A 21034-nucleotide genomic window follows, 5' to 3' on the forward strand; every position below is an offset into this window, starting at 1 on the left:
AGCAGCACGTTGTGAGACCCTCGAATGAGGCAGACGAGCATGGAGCGGCAGGGGTAATAGCCTCCCTGCCAGTGGAGCACTGGAGAGAGAGAGGGGGAGAGAGAGAGACAGAGAGAGAGAGAGAGAGAGAGAGAGAGAGAGGGAGGGAGGGAGGTAGAGAGAGAGAGAGCGAGAGAGAGAGAGAGCGAGAGAACATGTTGAGGTGATTGGGAGCCGGGGCTCAGACATGGGCACCATCACCACAGGCTCGTCTCAGGGACGGGCAAATGAGACTGAGCGAGAGACAGGGAGACAGCAGAGGAAGAGAGAACAAAAGAACAGGCACTCCATCCTTCCCCTAGAGGCCACTTCCTCTCGCCACATCCCTCGCTTTCTCTCTCTCTCTCCCTCTCTTACTTCTCTCTTCTCTTTCTCTGTCCTTCTATCTCTCTCTCTCCCTCGCATTCTCTTCCTCACTTTCTCTCTCTCTTGGTCCGGCCATGCCTCAGGTGATAAACGAGCTTGCACCTGCCGGCTCAGACCCGTAGCGCCTGATGAAGGAGCTCGTTTGGAGACCGTCACCGAAAAGCCAAAGCAAACAGGCCATGGGTAAACAGACACAACATCCCAAAAAGTTTGTTTACACATAAATAATAACCCAAAAAAGCAAACAGCATAGCTCACTTCAGCACACAGCAGGGAAGGTGTCAGTACAAAAGGCTCATTTGTTCAGCACAAAAGACACCTCGAGCCTGGAGCTGCTGCACCGGACTGAGCAGCGGGGAGCCCACAGATGGAAGTCTCCCCTTCGTCTCAACGACTTCTGCTCAAAGTGGAAGGCAAATCACTCTCAACAGCCACAATGCTTAATTGTCACTGGATACTGACTCTCACACATTTCTCTCTCTCTCTTTTTCTCTCTCTCTCTCTCTCTGTCTCTCTCACGTGTGCACGCACACACACAGATACAGATACAGACACAGACACACACACACACACACAAACACGGGTGGCTGAAGATTAGTAATAGCTGGATGGTGGCTAGGACTTGGCCCGCCAGTAATTGAACGGGCAGAAAAAAGATGCTGACTGAGGTCTGTGTTTGAGCCGGCACGCGCCCCATATCAGACAGACCGTGCTTCATTTGGAGAGAGGGAGAGAGAGGCAGGGAGAAAGAAAGAGAGAGAAGGATGGAGTGAGAGAGAGAGATGGAGGGAGAGAGAAAGAGGGAGAATAGAGACAGCCAGCAGAGAGATTAAGGGTGAGGCCACAGAGGCACCATGATGAGAGCTCCACAGTCTGTGACGCCAGCCAAACGCTGAGACTTTGAGGCATGGGCACGGGTGTGGGCAGAGGCACGGGTGTGGGCATGGGCATGGGCACAAGACGGCTGTGCTGTCTGGTGTGGTATGGCGTCACTGGCCCGACAATGATGACTCACACCCGGAGATGTGAATGGTCACCATGGTGACAGACAATTAAGAAGCAGATTTGCAAATTGGGGAGGGAGGAGGGAGTCCTGAGAAAGAGGGAGACAGAGAGAGAGAGAGAGAGAGAGAGAGAGAGAGAGAGAGAGAGAGAGAGAGCAAGATGAACTGCAGAATGTGTGGTGTGGAGAATGACGTAAACATACTGGGTTTTTTTCCCAGTTTAGTTTTTTTTCTCTTGTTTAGTTAAACAGATGCATAACATTAAATGAAAATTGATTCATCTACCAAAAGCAATTTGAAACAGATGTGCCCCTTGAATCATTAGAATTGCTAAACAGAATTTAAATGACTTTAAATATGAAACAACCAAACATCAAAAGAAGCATGACAGCGGTGGAAAAAACAGCTAATGGTAGAAAGACTGAAGGACAGACAGAAAGAAAATCTATACAGAAAGCAAAACTTTGGAAACAAACTGAAAGATAACGCAGTTCCTGAACAGTTCATAAGCACTAAATAAACACTCCAAGGTGCAACATTGTGAAAAAACTCACTGATTTCACACATAAATGAAAATAACAATCAAAATGATTCACAGTGAGATGTTAATATGTTAAACTGGCATATTCAATAGTTCTTTCATGGCAGGTTACTGGATCTCACCACAGAGTTCTATTTTCTGCACATTGTAAACGCAACCTTGTGTCACTATACTTCAGTCCATATGTAAGCAAAGGGATCTTCTTTTGCGTGTTAACAGAAGGGTTTCTAAGAAAGAGTTGAATGAAATGAACTGAATTAGAGCAGAACAGCGCTGTGCTCGACACATCTCTTACAGCTCATCAAACTCCTTTAACCCCTCACACATCAGTGGATACCAACCAAAGCATACAGAACAACGCCTACTGTACAGAGCAAATGCACACACAGACATTATCTTTCTCTCTCTCTCTCTCTCAAAATTCAATTCAATTCAAAATAGCTTTATTGGCATGACTAAAAGTATTTGTGTTGGTACATCACACACTCTGGTTAGTATGTGCAGTATGTGTGTGTGTATGCATGTACTGTATGTGTGTGTTTGTTTTTGTCAAGTGTTTTACTAATGGAGTGACTGGTCCTCGCCTAATAATATTCTTAGAATCCGATTGTCCTCAAACTTTTCAAAGTCTGGACACACACACACACGCACACACAGAGACAAATACACACACACACACACACACTCCACACTTGCACACACACACAAATTATGATGCTCGGGATTCTTTCTTGTCTTGTAATGTGCATTCACAATGAGAATGCATTGCCCTGTTGTTTCATCTGAGAGGCAATCACATCCTGAATGCTTAATGTGGTTGTCGTCACTTTTTTACTTCCACCTGTCAAAAAAACAGTAAATATGGAACATCCCATAAAAATGGAAACATATAGAAATTGACATTCAAGTGAATCATCGTCTAATTTGAAGTGAGCACTTGTCAAAAATCCAATTGTGTGCCAGGCTCCAGTTAAATGAGAAAAGCACACTAAATATCTTGTAAACCTCAACATGGAATAGCCACTGCGAGAGCTCCCCTCCCTTTTGCTTCCAAACTAAGTGGCGCCTGTCGAAAAAGGCTGAAAAGACAGGAAATCACTTTTTTCCACCCCATCTTGTAAGAACACAGGGGACAGCACTGTCTTTAGTGTCATTTTTTTCCCTTTCACAAAAGAAGACAAACACCAATGTGTTGTATCAGTGAACAAACAAGTGGAATAAAATGACGGTTGAGGCTATTTGCGGGTGTGTGTGTGTGTGTGGTGGGGTGTTGACTGCAGATCTGTCTCCATCGCGACGGAGCTGGGTGCTAAATGTAAAGCCATCTTCCCACTTGTCAGGGGGATGGCAGCACCCCGCGGTGGCAGGCCCAATCTAACTCACATCCCGCCGAATTACCGCCGCTACGGGGGGAGACTCGCAGAGGCTCGGTGTTCAATATTACCATTAAGCTCTGAGGCGTCATGTATTATTCAGTGTGGCTTGTGTATCTTCCAATGCAATATATATTCACAATCTAAAGAAGAGGTGGGGAAAGAGTCCAGGAAAAAAAAAGGCATACTGACTGGCCGATGTATATATATAACCTGTCAGTTGAGGAAGTATCTGGAGACTGCTAGGCACCATTGGTATTCTGAGGAAGTATTGTATTGTGTGAGCCTTCATTTCAGGCTTCAGGCAGTAGGCTATCCCTTGGATTGACATATCACACACACTGCCAAGCCTCACCTATGAAAATAGACTTAGATAAGATACAAGCAAACTTACTCTCACCTACGCTAATACATTAAAGGGCATCAATATGTCAGCTTCAAATACTGCTCAAAAGGAAAATTAAAAAATCTCAAGAAATGTGGGAATAGACAGTGCAATGCACGCTCTGCTGAGCTGTTTTAAGTAAACATAGAATCAGAAGGGTGAGAAGCTTGTGCAAAGTTTTCAAAAGGGAGAGAGGGAGACAGAGAGAGAGAAACAAAGAAAGAGATAGAGAAAGAAAGAAAGAGAGAGAGAGAGACATGGGCACAAAGAAGACTGATTAAGAAAGAGAATCCCGAAAAGCAAGAAATGCTGTTTGACTCGAGCGCTGTGAGGCTGAAAGCTGTCGCTGTGCAAGTGGAAAAGCGCAGACGTCATATCCCATTAACGCAGACAAGAGCCTCACCCCTACCCCGCACCTCAGCCGACATCTGGGGCCGCACCTTGGCCTCTCCCTGAGAGCGCTCCCATTCGGGCTAATTACCGACGGGGGGAAACATGGCGTGGTGGAAGGCAGAAAATGACAAATCTGCTGTGTCTGCTTAATTAAAATCTCCCGCAATTATACCAAACGGGGATGCATTACAGCCCTCTCTCTTCCACCCCCCCCCTCTCTCTCCCTCTCTCCCTATTTCAGCGTCTCCTCCTCTGACTTCCCCTCTGCCATATGCAGTGGCTGCTTTTAGCCACAGGGTGGTACACCAAGCGTGGATAAGTGAGGGGAGGACTAATCCTTCTGACAGCTTCTCAGCCTGCTGGTGCCCGCTCCATCCTACCAGCAAAGAAGCAATCTGGACACATCAAAACAGCTGGCCACTCGCCAGCACAGATACGGGACACTGTGGCCCCATTTGTGTGTATGTGTGTGTGTGTGTGTGTGTGTGTGTGTGTGTGTGTGTGTGTGTGTGTGTGTGTGTGTGTGTGTGTGTGTGTGTGTGTGTGAGTGTGTGTGTGTGTGAGTGTTTTTGGGTTGAAGGGTGCGGTGCTCCTCTCCACTGATGATGCTATGCATGTTTGCACGTGTGTACACACACACACACACACACACACACACACACACACACACACACACACAGATGCATGTTTACAGACATGTACCATTGGCTAACCAAAACAACATTCAAACATACAAACATACGATAGCAATAGAAAGAACCTTATCATTCTACAAGAGAAAGGCAGAGAGAGCAAGAGAGAGAAAGAGAGAGAGAGAGAGAGAGAGAGAGAGAGAGAGAGAGAGAGAGAGAGAGAGAGAGAGAGAGAGAGAGATACAGCCACACCGGCCATATGAGAGATACTTAAGAGACCTTAACAATACTTTTGCATGGCTCAAACAGAAAACAGTTCTTTAACGCCTTCACACTCCCACATTTCAACAAGCATTTCACTGCAATCTCAGCATGAGTGTGCAGCAGTGTTTATCACACTGAGGAACTCTGTAAGCCTTGAGAGCTTGAGATAAATATGGACTTCTCTTTATTGCCTAGTGTACTGTAGTCATGTGATGAACATGTCAGATGGGTAATTAAGTTATGTTCAGCTCCGCTCAGTTGGGGGGTCCTCCCACACACAGCCTTTACAGGAGACCAGGGTTACATAGCTAGACAGTATGGGGAAGCTCAGTTGACATTACTGCCTGCAATTAATCCTTTAATCCATCCATCAATCAATCCATCCATCCATCCATCCATCCATCCATCCATCCATCCAACCATCTATCCATTTGTCTCTCTCTATCCATCTATCCATTTCTCTCTCTCTATCTATCTATCTATCTATCTATCTATCTATCTATCTATCTATCTATATATATATCTATCTCTATCTATCTATCTATCTATCTATCTATCTATCTATTAGATTCCCAATATCAGGATAAAGAAATGAAAGCTTAGGAGACACATTCATAGTATAAAAGCCCTTCCTTTCTGTCCACTTCAGTACCTTGCTATCCAAACACTGGTGAGAAAATGACAATGACTTATCTCTGGGGGATAAAAACGAGGAACCTTTGTGAGACATTTCCAGAGCAGCAGTGCAGAGCCATATCTTGCTGTCACACATCCAATACAAAGCGGACTTTTCAAAGCGAGGGAAATGACCACGGCGAAGATGTCACAGCAAAAACAGACTTAGCCTTTCAGCGGTCTAATCGGCCTAAGTTCTAATCACAGAAGCCGTGGGGTCATTCCTTGACCACGCCGGCCATTAAGGGTACGGCTGCAGATTGGGTGCACTAGTGGCCGTGCCGGTCTCTGCTCTGTGTCTAAGATACTGTGTCCTCACATACTCACATTCCACACACAAGCAAGGAGAGTAGAAACAAAAGGGAGGAATAGGACTGGGAGAGAAAGAAGAGTAGAGAGAAAGAGAGAGATGGAGAAAGAAATGGAGAGAGATGGAGAGATTGAGTAGAGGGAGAGGGAGAGGGAGAAGGAGAGAGAGAATGGAAGAGCAGAGCGAAGCACACGCCTGCTCGGCTGAGGCCAACTGAGACGGCAAAGGAAACACAATTACAATAAACAGCAGCATCTGCCACCCGGCACCCAGGCCCGCTTGGCGAGGAGACTCCTCTCAGGCGGAAATCAGCCAAGTGGGAAAAAAAGCACTGACTAATTACTCTCTTAGTGACATAACACACACACACATACACACACACACACACACGCACACACAAACAAACAAACAAACATACACACAGAAATACTAAACAAACATACACACACAAATACACAAACACACATAAACACACACACCCAAACACAGATGCAGGCAAACATACAGACAGACACACACATACCATCAATTTCATCTTTCCAAAACATTGGGCGCCTGATTGAACATATTTAGGATAAAAAACAAACAAGTCTTTTTCCTCTTCTAACCCAAAGTTTCTCTTTTAGGCCAACATTTGCCAAGTGATAGAGGTTTTCATATCAAAACTAAAGTAAGCTTGCATTAATACAAAAAGCAGTCATTCCATTTAATCTCTTTCTTTCAGTTCACTTTATCCAGGCCCACCTTTATCCATCTTTTTTTTTTTCTAAATCAAGAGAGTGATAACTATTGCAGTGCAGTTTAAATATTGAACCGTTTGGCTTATTTGGAGCTGATATAACTTCAAAAACACGCGACTGGAAGGTGATTAAAGTAGCAGAGCGGAGGATGAGAAGTTGCAAGAGATGAGAGAGCAAAGCGATGACTTTGATGAGAAGCCTCTGACGCTATTATGATGTCTGACTGCCATGTCCAGCTGCAGAAGTGAGGAATATAAAAAAATGTTGAAATTATAACCTTTGTGAACAGTGGAGCTTTGTGAACTGCATCAAACATAATATAGATCAAGCGCAGTACCTCACAGCAACATCAAACAAGTGGGCTCACCGTGAGGACAGCTTTTTTTTTATTCTCAACTTTGAAACACACTCATATTTATTGGGCGGCCACATTACTCATGAGACTTCTATACTATGCTGGTGTGTATTACAGGAGTGAATCATCAGTTCCCACATACACTGTAGGAATACACAAATCTAAACTTAAGAGACAAAAATTGTCACCAAATATACTGTACTGTACTTGTTTTCTAATGAATCAGTAGGCACCTTGACTAGCAAAGTTTAAGTATTCTGTGCAGGATTAGATCAAATGTTCTTCCTGTGTTAGTAAAATAGAGGCACAGAAATGTAATACAATGACCAAAGAAACCAAAGAAAACGTGGCTTCAACAAGAAATGACAAACCTAAACACATGGGCAGCTAGCCATCTCAATAATAATGAGTCAATGATTTGCCTGTTTTCTTAGTGAATTAGCTTTATGCTGTAAAACTGCACTTCTGTACCAATACACCTGTAACACACAGATACTGATGTTTCTTCACAGAAGATTTTAGTCACCTGAACACAAACAAGCTGTCTCTTTTTTTCCCCACATGTGAGTTTTCATGGCAGACTGTCTTCTCAGTGCTAACCCTTGTGACAAAGCCTGCAGAAAGGCAGCAGGGGGCCCCACCATGCTTTAAGCCTTTATCATCCACCGCCCCCTTTTAATGCTTACCACATCCACCACATCCCTGCACACCCTCTACAGCATGGTGGGACACAGCAGGCTATGTCAACATGCTAGGCCCTAAGATGACACCATGACATCCAACATCGACTATCTGGGAGACAGTAAACAAACATGGCTGCATTGAAAGGGTTTACAGGTTTCTGGAGCTCTCCATGAGGTCAACATTTATTTGCAGAGATAACCTATAGCTACTAATAAAAAAAACAAAAACATATTAGGCTCAAAGCCTTTTCTTGAAGGTTAGAGAGATTGTGGTCGACAAAAGCAATTTTCAGAGTTTTGATTTTGATTGGTATTTCAGGATTAACAGCCTCAGTATTATCTTCTTTGAAATCCAAATAAATAAATGAATAAATAAACATACATGCAACACAAAGGACAAAATGCAGATCTAAAAACAGGGTTGTTGCGGCAAGATAAGCTAACTTCTGAGAGTTGCTAATAATACTTTAGGTGGCGTTAATACAGGGATCCTTTCTTCATGAGTATTTCTGTTATTTCTCTATGAACAATGGGACTTGAGAAAAGCTCACACCAAGATTTTGTTTGAGACTTAAAAGATAAAAAAATAGCTTAAAAGTTCCCTTATGTTTTTCCATAAATGGTCATTAGCTATCTGTTTATGCTATGTGATGTGTCATGGCAACAACACACACCCAACCAATTTCCACCAGGCATTTAGCAACCTAACCTGACCAAGCGTTTGTCCAGCTGGACTCACCTCTCTCACAGGAGCGGCCCAGGTACCCAGTCCCAGAGCAGTCGCACACGTAGCGGTTCCAGCCCTCGCGGCACACGCCATTGTTCTGGCACGGGTTGCTCAGGCACAGCTTGGGCGCCTCCTTGCTGCAGGAGGGCTTGACGCCAGCGGCCTTCTGCGTCTCGGCAATGCGCCGGACGTCCTTGCTCTGGCCGTCCACAAAGAGGTCGCGGATGCAGCCCACGTAGCCGTAGTTGAGCAGCGCCGTCCACACCTCGGTGGGGAAGACCATGCCCATCTTGTTCTCTGGGAGCCCACCCAGGTACAGGTTGTCGTCGAGGGTCCAGGATCTCACTCTCCCCTGGAGCAGTGTACGCAGTCCGGAGGGTGTTGATGGAGATGGTACCTGAACACAGAGAGAGAGAGAGATAGAGAGAGAGAAAAAAAAAAAGAGAGAGAGAGAGAGAGAGAGAGAGAGAGAGAGAGAGAGAGAGAGAGAGAGAGAGAGAGAGAGAGAGAGAGAGAGAGAGAGAGAGAGAGAGAGGGTTACCCCATGAAGTGTGGATGTCGGTATAACTAAGAATAGAGAACAATACAGTAGAAAGGTTGGGTTGGTCATATTAATCGATGAAATCCTGCAAGACCTGCTGTGTCACCAAGCTACCAAGAGTGCAGCGAAGGCCCAGTACTGGACCAAGATTTACACACAAACCTTTAAAAATGTATCTGTCAATAAACATCAGGTCAGTGAGGATGGAAATCACTCACATTTGAGTTGACCATCAATAGTGGCACTTTTGTGGACAATTATAAACTGCTTTTACAAGGCTATTTTAACCAAATAGCAGCTTCCGATTCACTGTGGTGCAAGCGAGAAGAATAATTTTCAATCTATTGGCCTGCAATGGTAAATCTCTCTTTATCTGTGGCACAGGGCTCATAAAACAGAAGGGAAAAGGAAAAGAATAATGGGTGCTCCCTCTATCATTCCAGCTGAGCCATCGCACCGGCCCATCAGAGACGTCTTTAAGGACGTGATTAACCAACTACAGGTTGTTTCTTTTTTCCTCTCCGCCCACTCCGCCCTCTCTCTCTCTCTCTCTCTCTCTCTCTCTCTCTCTCTCTCTCTCTCTCTCTCTCTCTCTCTCTCTCTCTCTCTCTCTCTCTCTCTCTCACTCTCACTCTCTCTCTCACACACACACACACAAACACACACACAAACACACACACACACTTTTCTTCCTCTTTACCCATACACACTGACACTAACACGCACAAACACACACACACACACACACACACACACACACACACACACACACACACACCACTCCCCACTTCCCTGCTCACATAAACCTGTGACTTGGAGTTTGTGTGTTTCGCCTGTGTGATTTATTGCTTTCATTCAGGTTTAATTCTCAATCCGGAGCCCTGTAAACAACATGGACATGACCGGACTGTAAAAACACACGATGGATGTTGGCGGGAGGAAGGGAGCCAGTGCTGCGTGCACGCTGGCCTATGTCCAGGTGATTAATTTGCGTATGGATCCCTCACTCTCTGCACTCTCAGCCATTGTGGATCTCTAATTAATGGCCGCAGCTGGACTGACCACTGACCCAGGAGTGGCGATCTATACCACGAGACTCCGAGGACCATTCAGAACTACTGTCACACTTCCACGGGCCCGCTGAAGAAGAAAGAGAGAGAGTAAGGAAGAGAGAAGGCAAAGATAGAGGGGGGGAATCTCAGGAGAAGAGATAAACACAGGAATAAAAAATGTGCTCTCTCGAAGTGACAGAGACAAGACAGCGGAGTCAACAAACAGTGATGGGTGACGGGGACCTCCAGGCTAAGGGGGTGAGACTGCGACTGCGGAGACCCACTGTGCCCCAGCTTTGGATCAGAGCGGCTTCTGTCTCTCCCATTCTGACAATTCAGAAGGCAAAGAGAATAACACTGTCAAATCTCATTTGACTTTAAGTAGGAAATTAGCTGCCTCATTTTTTTTCCTTCTTCTTTTACAACAATGTCAGGAAATGCTAATAGCATGCATGCATATCCTAGAGGCTCTGAGGCAGTGAGTCTCAATGCCTCTAAAACAACACTGTGATCTGTTCATGTATCATTTTCAAGAGTATAATGATCCTGTGATCACATAGGATTTTAAACTAATGGGAGGGAGAGTGGAGTATTCTTGCTTTGGCAAAGTGTTCAGTGCTTTTGTGAGCACTGAAGTTTCCCTGTTAACTACAGCTGGAGTTTTTTAAAATAAAACTTGCGGTGTGGCTTTCCTCTGAATCCAAATTGCCCTTTGACACCTGCTGACAAGTCGTAGTGAACTGAGGCGACGTGGCATGGTGATTAACCTCACCTCCAAAAAACACATTCAGGCAATTTTCTGCAGGTCGTGCCTCCACACATCTGTTCCAGCACCCTCCGCAGGCCACAACCGGGCGGCCGCCCTCCCAAACGCAGTTCCCCTCTGCAGTCGGCCACAGCTGCCCGGGTTTGTCCAGCGCAGGAGCACTTGGCACGAACCTGCGGTCACTTCGGCCAAACATCTCCCCTCAGGTTAGAGCTAACGAGCTCACTCCATCAAACTCATTAGCAGGGAAGAGTTCACCCTGTGCTGGCCACACGAGGTGCACCGCAGTCAACCGCAGGGAGGGGGTGGGGATGGGGGTGGCACATTTATACCCGGTTCCACCCACCAACACAACCCCAACATCACATTTAAGCGTTAGGATCAAACGTTGTGCTTTGTAATGGCAGTGTGTGAAGTCAGCAGGATTTAAAGAGGAGGACTTGAAAAAGAAATGGACCACATTAGGTCTTTGGGGAGCTGAGCAATTCTTTGGGCACTTCAGCAGAAAAAGAAAAAAAGTGAAAACGAAAAGAAAGAGAATAAGAAAAAAAATCAAGAGGGAAAGGCAAGAAATCGTGGTTGCCATGAAAACTGGGGAGGCACAGATATTTTTAACTGAAAAGAGTTTGATATGGAATTCAGTAGCTTTTAGCAAAATGTTTACATGGGGATTGATTTCTGCATCGCTGTGCTCTCAAGTGGGCTAAATTTATGATCTGCCATCAAGTTAAATTATGAATAAGTAACAGCATGAGAAAAAAAAAAAAAACTTTCACTTTAAGGAGCTCCGTGAGGCTACGGGAGGATGAGTTTGCACTCCTTACTGAAAAAAAAAGCTGTCAGGAAGACAGTTCAAGATGGCGGCATCTCTCATAAATATTTTGCTGAGAAGATGGCACTGTGGGAGAATGAATGGGACCTTATTGCATCGCTAGTCTGGAGCATTTCCTTTTGCATGCTTGCGCGCTGAGAAGATATGGCTTGTTGGATGTGCAGCGCGGCTGACTAAATTGATGTAAGTGGGGGATAAGAGGGAGATGTCAGACTCTTTCAAGACATTTCCTCCAGTACCCTAGTCCTGTCAGGGCTCTGGAAGAAAGTATGTAAACAAAGTCAAGTTAGGTTTAAGTCACGGAGCACTACATCGTCCCCAGAGGCTTGACTGCCATGCCGACACGGGTGACATGAAGAATGGAACAAATTGATTCACCTAAAGCTTCTGCAGAAGTATTTATAGATACAGTAATGAAGTATTGGGAGGTGAGGAGAAAGGTTGTCATGAAAAGCACCATGGAATAAGCCAGTAGGGTGTGTTTGAGTACACTGTAGGTAGCAGACAAAAGGATCATTGATTTGGGAGAATTGAAAGAAAAAAACAAAAACTCCATAAGGAAGTGAAGGAGAAGTGGCAAAATGGGAGAAATGGAAGACAAAGAGGAAGACGAAGAGGAAGGAAAGCAGTTATTCCTTTGGGTAGATGGTGGTTGATGTTTCCACTGCGGTACCTATATCTCTGTGGCACAGACAGAATTTCCGATCTGGCTGTGATGTCTACATCAGTCTCGCTCCGCTTAGCATCTCAGCTAGCAGTGCTCCAGCACTTTCTGCAACATATGTAAGGAGGGATTACTGAAATCCAGTTAAGTTGATATGGCTAAAGCTCCGCAAGGGACTGACTGGGGCTTGAGTGGAAGGGCTCGGTGCATGACTTTGGGGGGTGGGGTGGTTGGTGCTTGTGTTCTACACGCCCCCACTGTCTGCCTGCCAAAAACACAGGCAGTGACAGAGATCCCATTCTCTCTGGTCGCTGACCAAAGGGAGCTCAGCGAGGAGCTTTCGTCAGAGAGGAGAGCGGTTTTCTTTAGCGAGAACACACGCTTAATGCGGTGTGGCTAAAAACACAATGGCTGAAACTGTCACCGTATTCACGCCTGCCTTTGTGCCCCCAAAGAAGACGGGTGGGAGGTTTTGGCAGGAAGAGTCTGTGTATTTCGGGGAAGTTGGCGCTTCGCCTTGTCCCGGGGAAATGCCAGTGTCTTTTTATTTTAGTTTTGTTTTGTTTAGTTTAGTTTCTCCTTACAGTGAATGTCCTGGATTTTTTTCTTCAACCATTGCATAACTCTTTGTGTCAATGTCTTTTTGATGTGCTAGATTTGTGTGAGTGTTGGTAGTGGGAACATTCTGGTACTGACACCCCATTCATTACGATCACACTTTTTCACCTTCAATCAATGATGAGAATGCTGAACAGGGAGTATCGGATGGGTTAGTGTATTGAAGGAAATGATAATGGGCTGTTTTTCTTGCACTGTGTCTGGGATGACGTGTGGCATGTGTATTAATAAAACATCTGAGGCGTAGATGAAAAGGCCCTGCGCGCCATATGCTTTGTGACTCACACGCTTTTGAGATGGCATGTTGATTCCTGTGTGCCAGTGTGCGTGTGTGTGTGCGAGCGTGTCCTGTATGTGTGCATAAATCATGTGTGTGTAGGTACATGAACCGTGTGTTTGTTGAATTTTTGGCTATGTAAAAAGCAGGAGGCTTTATATTGTTTGTGTGTGTGTGTGTGTGTGTGTGTGTGTGTGTGTGTGTGTGTGTGTGTGTGTGTGTGTGTGTGTGTGTCTTCACTATTAATGAAACAGCCAAAGGGCCTCAGGGCAAACAGTGAACATTTTGTCACCCTTCACACAACAGCTCTACAACCTCGAGACAGGGATTGCAAAGGGCTGCTGCCCATGCATTACATTTAGCAAATGACTCTTAATGAGACATCAGTGGATGGCAATAATCTGACATGTGCAGAGATTGAACATCCCACCCTCCACCCCAATAGTCGTAGCAGTAAAGTATTTATTGCAGTTATGGTCATCTAGGTACACATAATTGAATATGTCTCTGCAGCTCCTCTTTTCAGAGCACATACAGTTTAAAAATACAAAAGGAAAACTGGGGCAGGCCTGTGTTTCATGCATAAATATGTGCATCTGGGACACTGTGGAATCCTGCGAGAAAAAGCTTTTGGTCACGTAAGCAAACTGAATTTGGGCCAAGTAGGAATTCCAACGTTCATCAACTTTCTCCCCAAATGCATTCCTCGGTCAAGCCAATAACCTTTTTTGACTAAGCATTTGACACATGAACACCCAAGCCATATTTCCGTACACTCGGTTGTTTTTGCTTGGATATAATGAAATATTTTCAGTATATGTTTTCGGTGCACAGCACTGCAGAACAACAGAACAGCAAAACAAGGTGAATAACAGCTTTTCAAAAGATGTGCTCTGCAACTTTTTCCTTTAATTCAGAAGATTAACAATGGGGGGAACTATGTCCAGTGCTCGTGTGCCTGGGCCTTCAGTGGGAGAGTGAATCGAGGTAAACCTCCTCCCCTAACAGCCCCTTTAAAAGACTTTTACTGCAGGTTTCATCATTGTGCTTCTAAATGTTTAATACAGCACTCCGGTGAGAGGAGGCCAGGTGTTACTGGTGCCCGGCGCTGGCAGATAACGTGACGTCTCTTAATGCATCAAAAGCGGCACGCATGCCGTGTCCGCCTAGACTACGCGTTTTAAAAGGAACATAGAGCGACAGATAGATAGAGGGAGAGAAAGAGAGAGAGAGAGAGAGATTTCATTAGGGTCCAGTTCAGCCAGCGAGCCACTCGGCAGCCGGGCTGAGCTGAGCCTTCAGAGATCCCTGGCTGAGGTTGCCATGGAAACGCAAGCAGAGCTTAGCTGATGCGGGAGGCGCGAGGCTGGAAGAATGCAAAAATGGTAAGGGGGGGGGGGGGGGGCTGGAGCATGGAGGGGAGGAGGAGGAGGAGGAGGAGGGGACTGAGATATGGAGCCAGATAGAGGGAGCGAGAGAGAGAAACAAGAGAGATTCCAGCGGTCGATAACGCACACGTAAATAGTGTGAAGATTGGGAAGTCCTTATCGCCCGATAAAAGTGATAGATGCAGCACGGGCGACAATAGACATCACTCCACCCTCAATTATATTTCAAATGCCGAAATATCCCTTTTATCACACAGACATCAGGGCAGCATCACCTCTGTGACGTAGGAGGGCAAACGCTCAACACTACCCCTCGGATGCTTTCTCAACACTACAGCTGCCAGATATGCCCAGCGCAGATATTTCATTAGCCATTTCACATCCTATAGCTGTATCCTGAGTGCACAGCAACCATGCTTCACAAACGCCCTCAACACATTAGTTTGCCTGTGCAAGTCCCTGGTGTGAGCTAGGGGTGTGGGGGGTTTGTGTGTGTGTGTGTGTGTTTGTGTGTAGGGGGGTGGGTGTTTGGATGGATGGATGGACTGTGAGTCGTGTGATGATTCAGGGGACAGCTAGTCGCAGTGGCGGGGACCAGTCTGTGCTCTGTGCCAAGCGGAGGGGTGTGACGACGCAGGGGCTGGGGGGCACAGCTGTGGCAGTGTCAGGCACGAGCCGTGGCAGACTGCGCTGTTGGGCTGCTCCTCACGAGTGAGAGATCTGACCTCAGACTCACTGGCGCTTAACAGAGGAGATGAGATGGAGAGAGAGAGGGGGGAGAGAGAGAGAAAGAGAGAGAAAGAGAGAGAGAGAGAGAGACAGAGAGAGAGAGAGAGAGAGAGAGAGAGAGAGAGCAATAGCCTGATAGTCAGAGAGCCAAGGCCAAGTGCATGCATTTGCAACTCAGGGGAATAGTTTAGCATTGTAAGTGAATTCCACTGGTTCAAAACAACTGGGACATCACACATACACTGTCTGGTATCAGCGCTGTTATCATACATCAACACAGAGCTGTTATGACATGGTTGACTCATGAGTTATGGCTGAAGAACATTAGTATTGTGACAGCTGAAAATTTGTGTGATACATATTACCCTACATTCAGCAAGCCTTTTGAAAATGTTTTGAAATGCCAGAGTAACAGTCCTTTTCCTTCTGTGTGAGTGACCGCTGCTTGAGACACCTGCTACTGGGTAGGCACTCCCACTGCATGGTTGCAGGGGTAATGAAACAGTTAATGTAATTTCCAGCCCTGGAGATGGAGTGGAAAACATGGTTGCGAGGGTGTATCTAATTTGCGCTGTGACATTGTGAGGCCTTGGCTGTGAGCACACACTAACAAATTGCTGCTTAGATAAGCAAACCGACGGGGGGCCAAGCGCCCGTAACACCAGGGGCCCAGAGGACGCGCGGCACGGCAGGAGAAGGAGGCCGAGAATCTCAGGCAGAGACCGTGCGCTACGCTAGCCTGAAGGAGGTCATAACTGACAAAGCACTCGCATAATCTACACAGGCAAAGCTGAGGGGGATAAAAATCCACCTAAAGGATCCCCGGCTTATTTCAGCTAAATGTTCTGAGGGAGGGGTCCAACAAGTTCTGGATTCGCAGAGAAGATATTTAGCGTGGGATTCTGTGAAAATGACTCTCATGACTCATGATTTCCATGTGCTGCAATGACAGTATGAAGGACCCCAAAAAGAGAGCCGTATAATAAAATAAGACACATAGGTTGGCTCATACATATAACGTTCTAATTGCATTTGGTCTATCAAGAGAGAACACAGGAGAGTTAAAGTGTAATTCCAGCGAAAATGTTAAGAACACTTCCCAACTGTCCCCCTACCAGCACCACAGTCCAATATCCGGAGAAATTATTTGGTCACCTCTATTAACGCTTTACGGAGGTTGCCAAATAATTTCTCCTGATAGCGTGACTGTGGTAAGTGTTCTTACCAGTCTTCTGTAATAAACACTGCATTCGCTAACTAGGTCGTTGGTGCTTCGTTTTATGTGTAGAGACCCTAAGCAAGCTAACTGACGAGGTTTGGTGCTGCTTTGAACAATATTACCGGTTAAAAAAAATGTTATTTGGAAAGCGTTTACTTACTGAGCTTACTGCCCATAGCTAATCCACTGCTTGCGATTTGGGGCTATAGAATATACCAGGCCAAGCTCTGTAGCTGTTGATCAATGAAAATTACTGTCTCCACGGCTTGTTTGATGTGTTTTAATGCAGAAAAACACCCTTGTGTCAATTTTCGCTGGAATTACACTTTAATGAACTTCTTTCTCTCCTCACCTAATTACAACATTTTGCTTAACACATGTTTCTGAGTTGCCTGCTCTGCTACTACTGAAGAATAAATACTGAAAGTCATAAAGTTTCACCAACACCTTCCAAAAGCAATAGAAACCAAAGCAAACATACCTGATCGCCCATCCCGTTGGAAGTCCACATGGTACCACTCTCCATCGTTGACCTTTTTGTTGACCGCGCGCGTTTTGGTGGTGCCCGAGCCCATGTCCAGCAGCAGGTACAGGTGGCCCTCCAGCATTTCAATGGCAAAGAAATCCACCCTGAGCGACTGCTGGCTTTTAGCCCCTTTGATCTGCTGCTTGGGCTTGCCGTGGCTGAAGAGCAACAGCCCGTTGGGCTCCGTGGTGCGGAAGTCGAACGAGATCGAGCCCGTCTTTTTGGCGTTCCACTTGTCCAGGGTGATGAAGGACTCTGGCGTTTCGAAGGTGATGGGGTCAAGGGTCGCCACGTTCTCGCACTTGAAGGCCACCACACCGTGGACCTTCATCTTTGGGTCTTCTTGCTTTGCCATCCTGGAGAGCTCCAGACGCACGTCATTGTTTTTGTACACAACCTGCCGTGGCAGAGAAGGTGTTGTTTAACACTAAGACACTGGTGAACAGATGAGATGTTCACACACGCAAACCCATGTTTCTGTGAGAATATTCTGTCCGAGAATATCATGTTTGCTGAATACGTAAACATATTGAAGCGTTTAAACTTACATTGATTTATTTCAGTATTTCTCTTTTACTGTCAAGAATGTATCAGTGCATAGCCAATTAATTTCTTCACAATATTTTTCCTGGCAATGCCAAATGAGCTGTCAGAAAGTTGGAGAGCCTCTTGGCGCCTCATTTTTTGGATTGACTGAGTGACATGAATGCCGGTCATCAGGTGTCTCCTCTCACGGACGCCCATGGGCATTCCTTTCCAAGCTGGCATTTCCTCACTAAGCTCTGCCAACAACCTGCCTGCCTCTCAAAGATACCACCATGTGTCTTCCTCAGTGCAGACACAGGGAGACATTTTAAGACAGTGGCCAACAGAAGCAGACTTGGACCCCATCACGCAAAGGCCAATGCAGAAGAGCGTGCATATGCCTCTGGATTCATGGAGGATTCAAATATGCACCCAAAAAGCCCCCATCTAATGTGCCGGAAAATCATACATTAGTAAACAACTTGACCCAAAAAGACGGGAGTATTTGAAGAAATAAATAATATTCATGTTTTATTTACATTTTAAAATGGAGTGAGTCATCAGGGCGGTAAAAGCAGAAACTGGTCTCTGCAGAAGCACCAGATGAGGTAAAGTGTCAAAATAAGAAGGCCAGCCTCCGAAAGGGTCTGACTTTGTGCCATCATGACAGGCTCTATATTTGACTCCGTCCCAAACCACTGAATTAGCTGAGAGCATGACAGTCATCCGCCAGGCTCATGTGGCATGGAAAACATACACACACACACATACACACACACACACACACACACACACACACACACACACACACACACACACACACACACACACACACACACACACACACATGTGCACAGGCAAACACACTTACCTACAGACACACTGGCAGACCCATATTGACACATGCACGCACACGCAAGCCTATCTGCACACCTGCACACCTGGGCCCCTGCACATCACCAGCCATAAGCCAGAGACTCCACACTGGAGATGCTATCAATCTCAGAGCTGCTACAAAGAAAACGCTGTGGGTGTGAACATCCCATGCCCTGGTGCATCCTCATCAAACACATGAGCACACACGAGCACACACACACACACGCACACACACACACACACAGACTTATACATATAAACACACAAACGCACGCACGTACACCCACACAAACACACACACACCCACACCTACTCACTCACTCACTCACACTCACACACACACACATACACACACACACACTTCCATACTGTGTTACTGTGTTCCATCCTAAACACTAAAGGCTTCAGGTTAGACCATCTGTCCGTGATGATGATTAGAGGATCCCTGAGCCAGTGCAGCTGGCCCCTATCGTGCGTGTGCATGGTCCAATCTGGAACCCTGTGGGGTCCCCTAATTGAAAGGGACATTCCTGAAGAACAGATTACTATCTCTTTGCCTCTCCACCATCCCACTCGTCCCTAAGAAACCCTTTATTGTCCCAATCCAGTTACCATGCATACAGCAACAAGACCCAAACAACACAGGGACAAACAATGCATTATGACACTGTGAAACAAAATAACAACACACAATAACACTAAACCTCCCGAACCAAGAACAACAGCTTTGTGATAGTGCTCGGCCATTGTTGCGATGACAAAAGGGGGGACCGCAGCATGGAGTAGGTGCTGCGCGGGGACACAGGAGTGTGATTATGTGTAATACAAATTGGAGTATTCATGAGCGGAGAATGAGAGCCCCTGACCTCTGCTTGCTGGACGGCGATAAGAGGCAATCCAAACAAGCTCGCACCGCGCCCCCGGTGATTGACACGCTTCGGGGAGGCACGCGGTGCGTTTTTGTGAGCATTGATCCAGGCGGTGCCTCCGCAACTGAAGGCTGCACAATGGCGTCGAGACAAAAGGCACTCCGCCGCCGTTACGCTAATCACGGCAAAACACGAGCGCAAAGACGTTGGCTGGCTTTTGATGTTATAACAATTACGGCTTATTAAAAATTGATGATGTGCGTTCCAGTAACATATGGGGGATTGTCTGGGGCTGGATGAATATCCGCCACCCTGCAAAAAACACTCCACTCTTTTCTTTTTGGGAGGTTGAATAATGTGAGAAGCAGAACTGTCAGTAATCCACTTTGGCAGGCTTTGTAAACTGAAAACTGAATTAAGTGCTCTGGGTGGACTCCCAACCATCCCTGAAAGACTCAACAGACTGCCGAGAGAGCATTATTCTTACCTCCCCACACGGCCCTCTCAGGTTTATGGCTTATTTTCATTGGCCAAGACAGGACCGCGGCCCTGATGCTGCATTAGTGTTCATTATCGGTCTATTCCCATAATTAACTAATCCACATTGTTTTCTGTGAAAGCCTCTCACTTAATGTAAACTGAAATATTGACACCTTCAACCATTGGGACATGGCAAATGACTTTAACTGGGTCTTGTACTTGCAATTAAAATGCATTCAGAGTACAAATGCATGCATTATTTTGTCATGGCTGCTTTATATGTAACCCAGATCCACATCAGCTCCCTGGTAATGATGAAATCATCCCTGTAAGAATGTGAGAGGCTGCAGACGAGGATCACCCTGATGAGCAGCAATGAGATGCAGGAGGCTTTTAGCCATTCTGTTAGTTTCCCGGTCCGGAGCCGCCATATACACAGATCACAGCTTTAAGACAGAATTTATGTCCTTTCCACACCAGACAAAATGGGTCAAAAATAAGAGAAATACAAGCAACCACCCCCCCACCCCCTTCTGCCCTCTCTTCCTGTTCTCTCAACTGACAGGGTTTGCATCCACCTGAAAACAGGGACATGTCCCCTGGGAGCATATTAGCATTAGGCATGAAACTGTATCAGGGAGCCTATCTCACTCTGCAAAAAAGGGGGTTAAGATAGACACCAGCACAGCATGCAGCGCCTCGCATGTGCATTACATTAGATGTGCTAGTAATAATTACTGTTTGTACTTGATGGACTGGAAATAGACTTGTGACGCCACAGGCACTAACCACACAACCAAGAGAACACACTCTAGTTCATCCAAAACAAACCAGAAAAGGGACTCAAAGTGCTAAATACAGGAATTATCCTTTAACACACTAAAAAGAAACAACTGAATGAATATCTGCCAAGTCACAGACATTTGATCAAGTCACACAGACATTTGGATCTTAGTGTTAGAGGGGCAGAAAAAAGGGGCCCCAGTCTGCAGTACAGCTTTAGTCACCGAGGCTGGAGGCACAACAGACGCTGCCAATAAAGGACGATCAATGCAGAGGAAGAGCAGTAGTGTGTGTTTGTGTGTGTGTGTGTGTGTGTGTGTGTGTGTGTGTGTGTGTGTGTGGGGGGGGGGGGGGGGGGGGGGGGGCACCTTTTCAGAGCCCAAGGAGATTGGCTGGAGCCAG

The 21034-nt window shown here is 46.0% G+C and overlaps 1 protein-coding gene across 1 annotated transcript in view; it reads right to left on the minus strand.

Moving 5' to 3' along the window:
• Positions 1-21034, minus strand: part of LOC121685278 (neurexin-1a-like) — a 278292-nt gene that overhangs the window by 164739 nt on the left and 92519 nt on the right. Inside the window, 3 exon segments of the mRNA XM_042065720.1 lie at positions 8500-8818; positions 8820-8884; positions 17055-17496. Coding sequence (XP_041921654.1) covers positions 8500-8818; positions 8820-8884; positions 17055-17496 — 826 coding nt within the window.

The sequence above is a fragment of the Alosa sapidissima genome, chromosome 16 (genome assembly GCF_018492685.1).
Source record: "Alosa sapidissima isolate fAloSap1 chromosome 16, fAloSap1.pri, whole genome shotgun sequence".
In the NCBI taxonomy this organism is placed as follows: Eukaryota; Metazoa; Chordata; class Actinopteri; order Clupeiformes; family Clupeidae; genus Alosa; species Alosa sapidissima.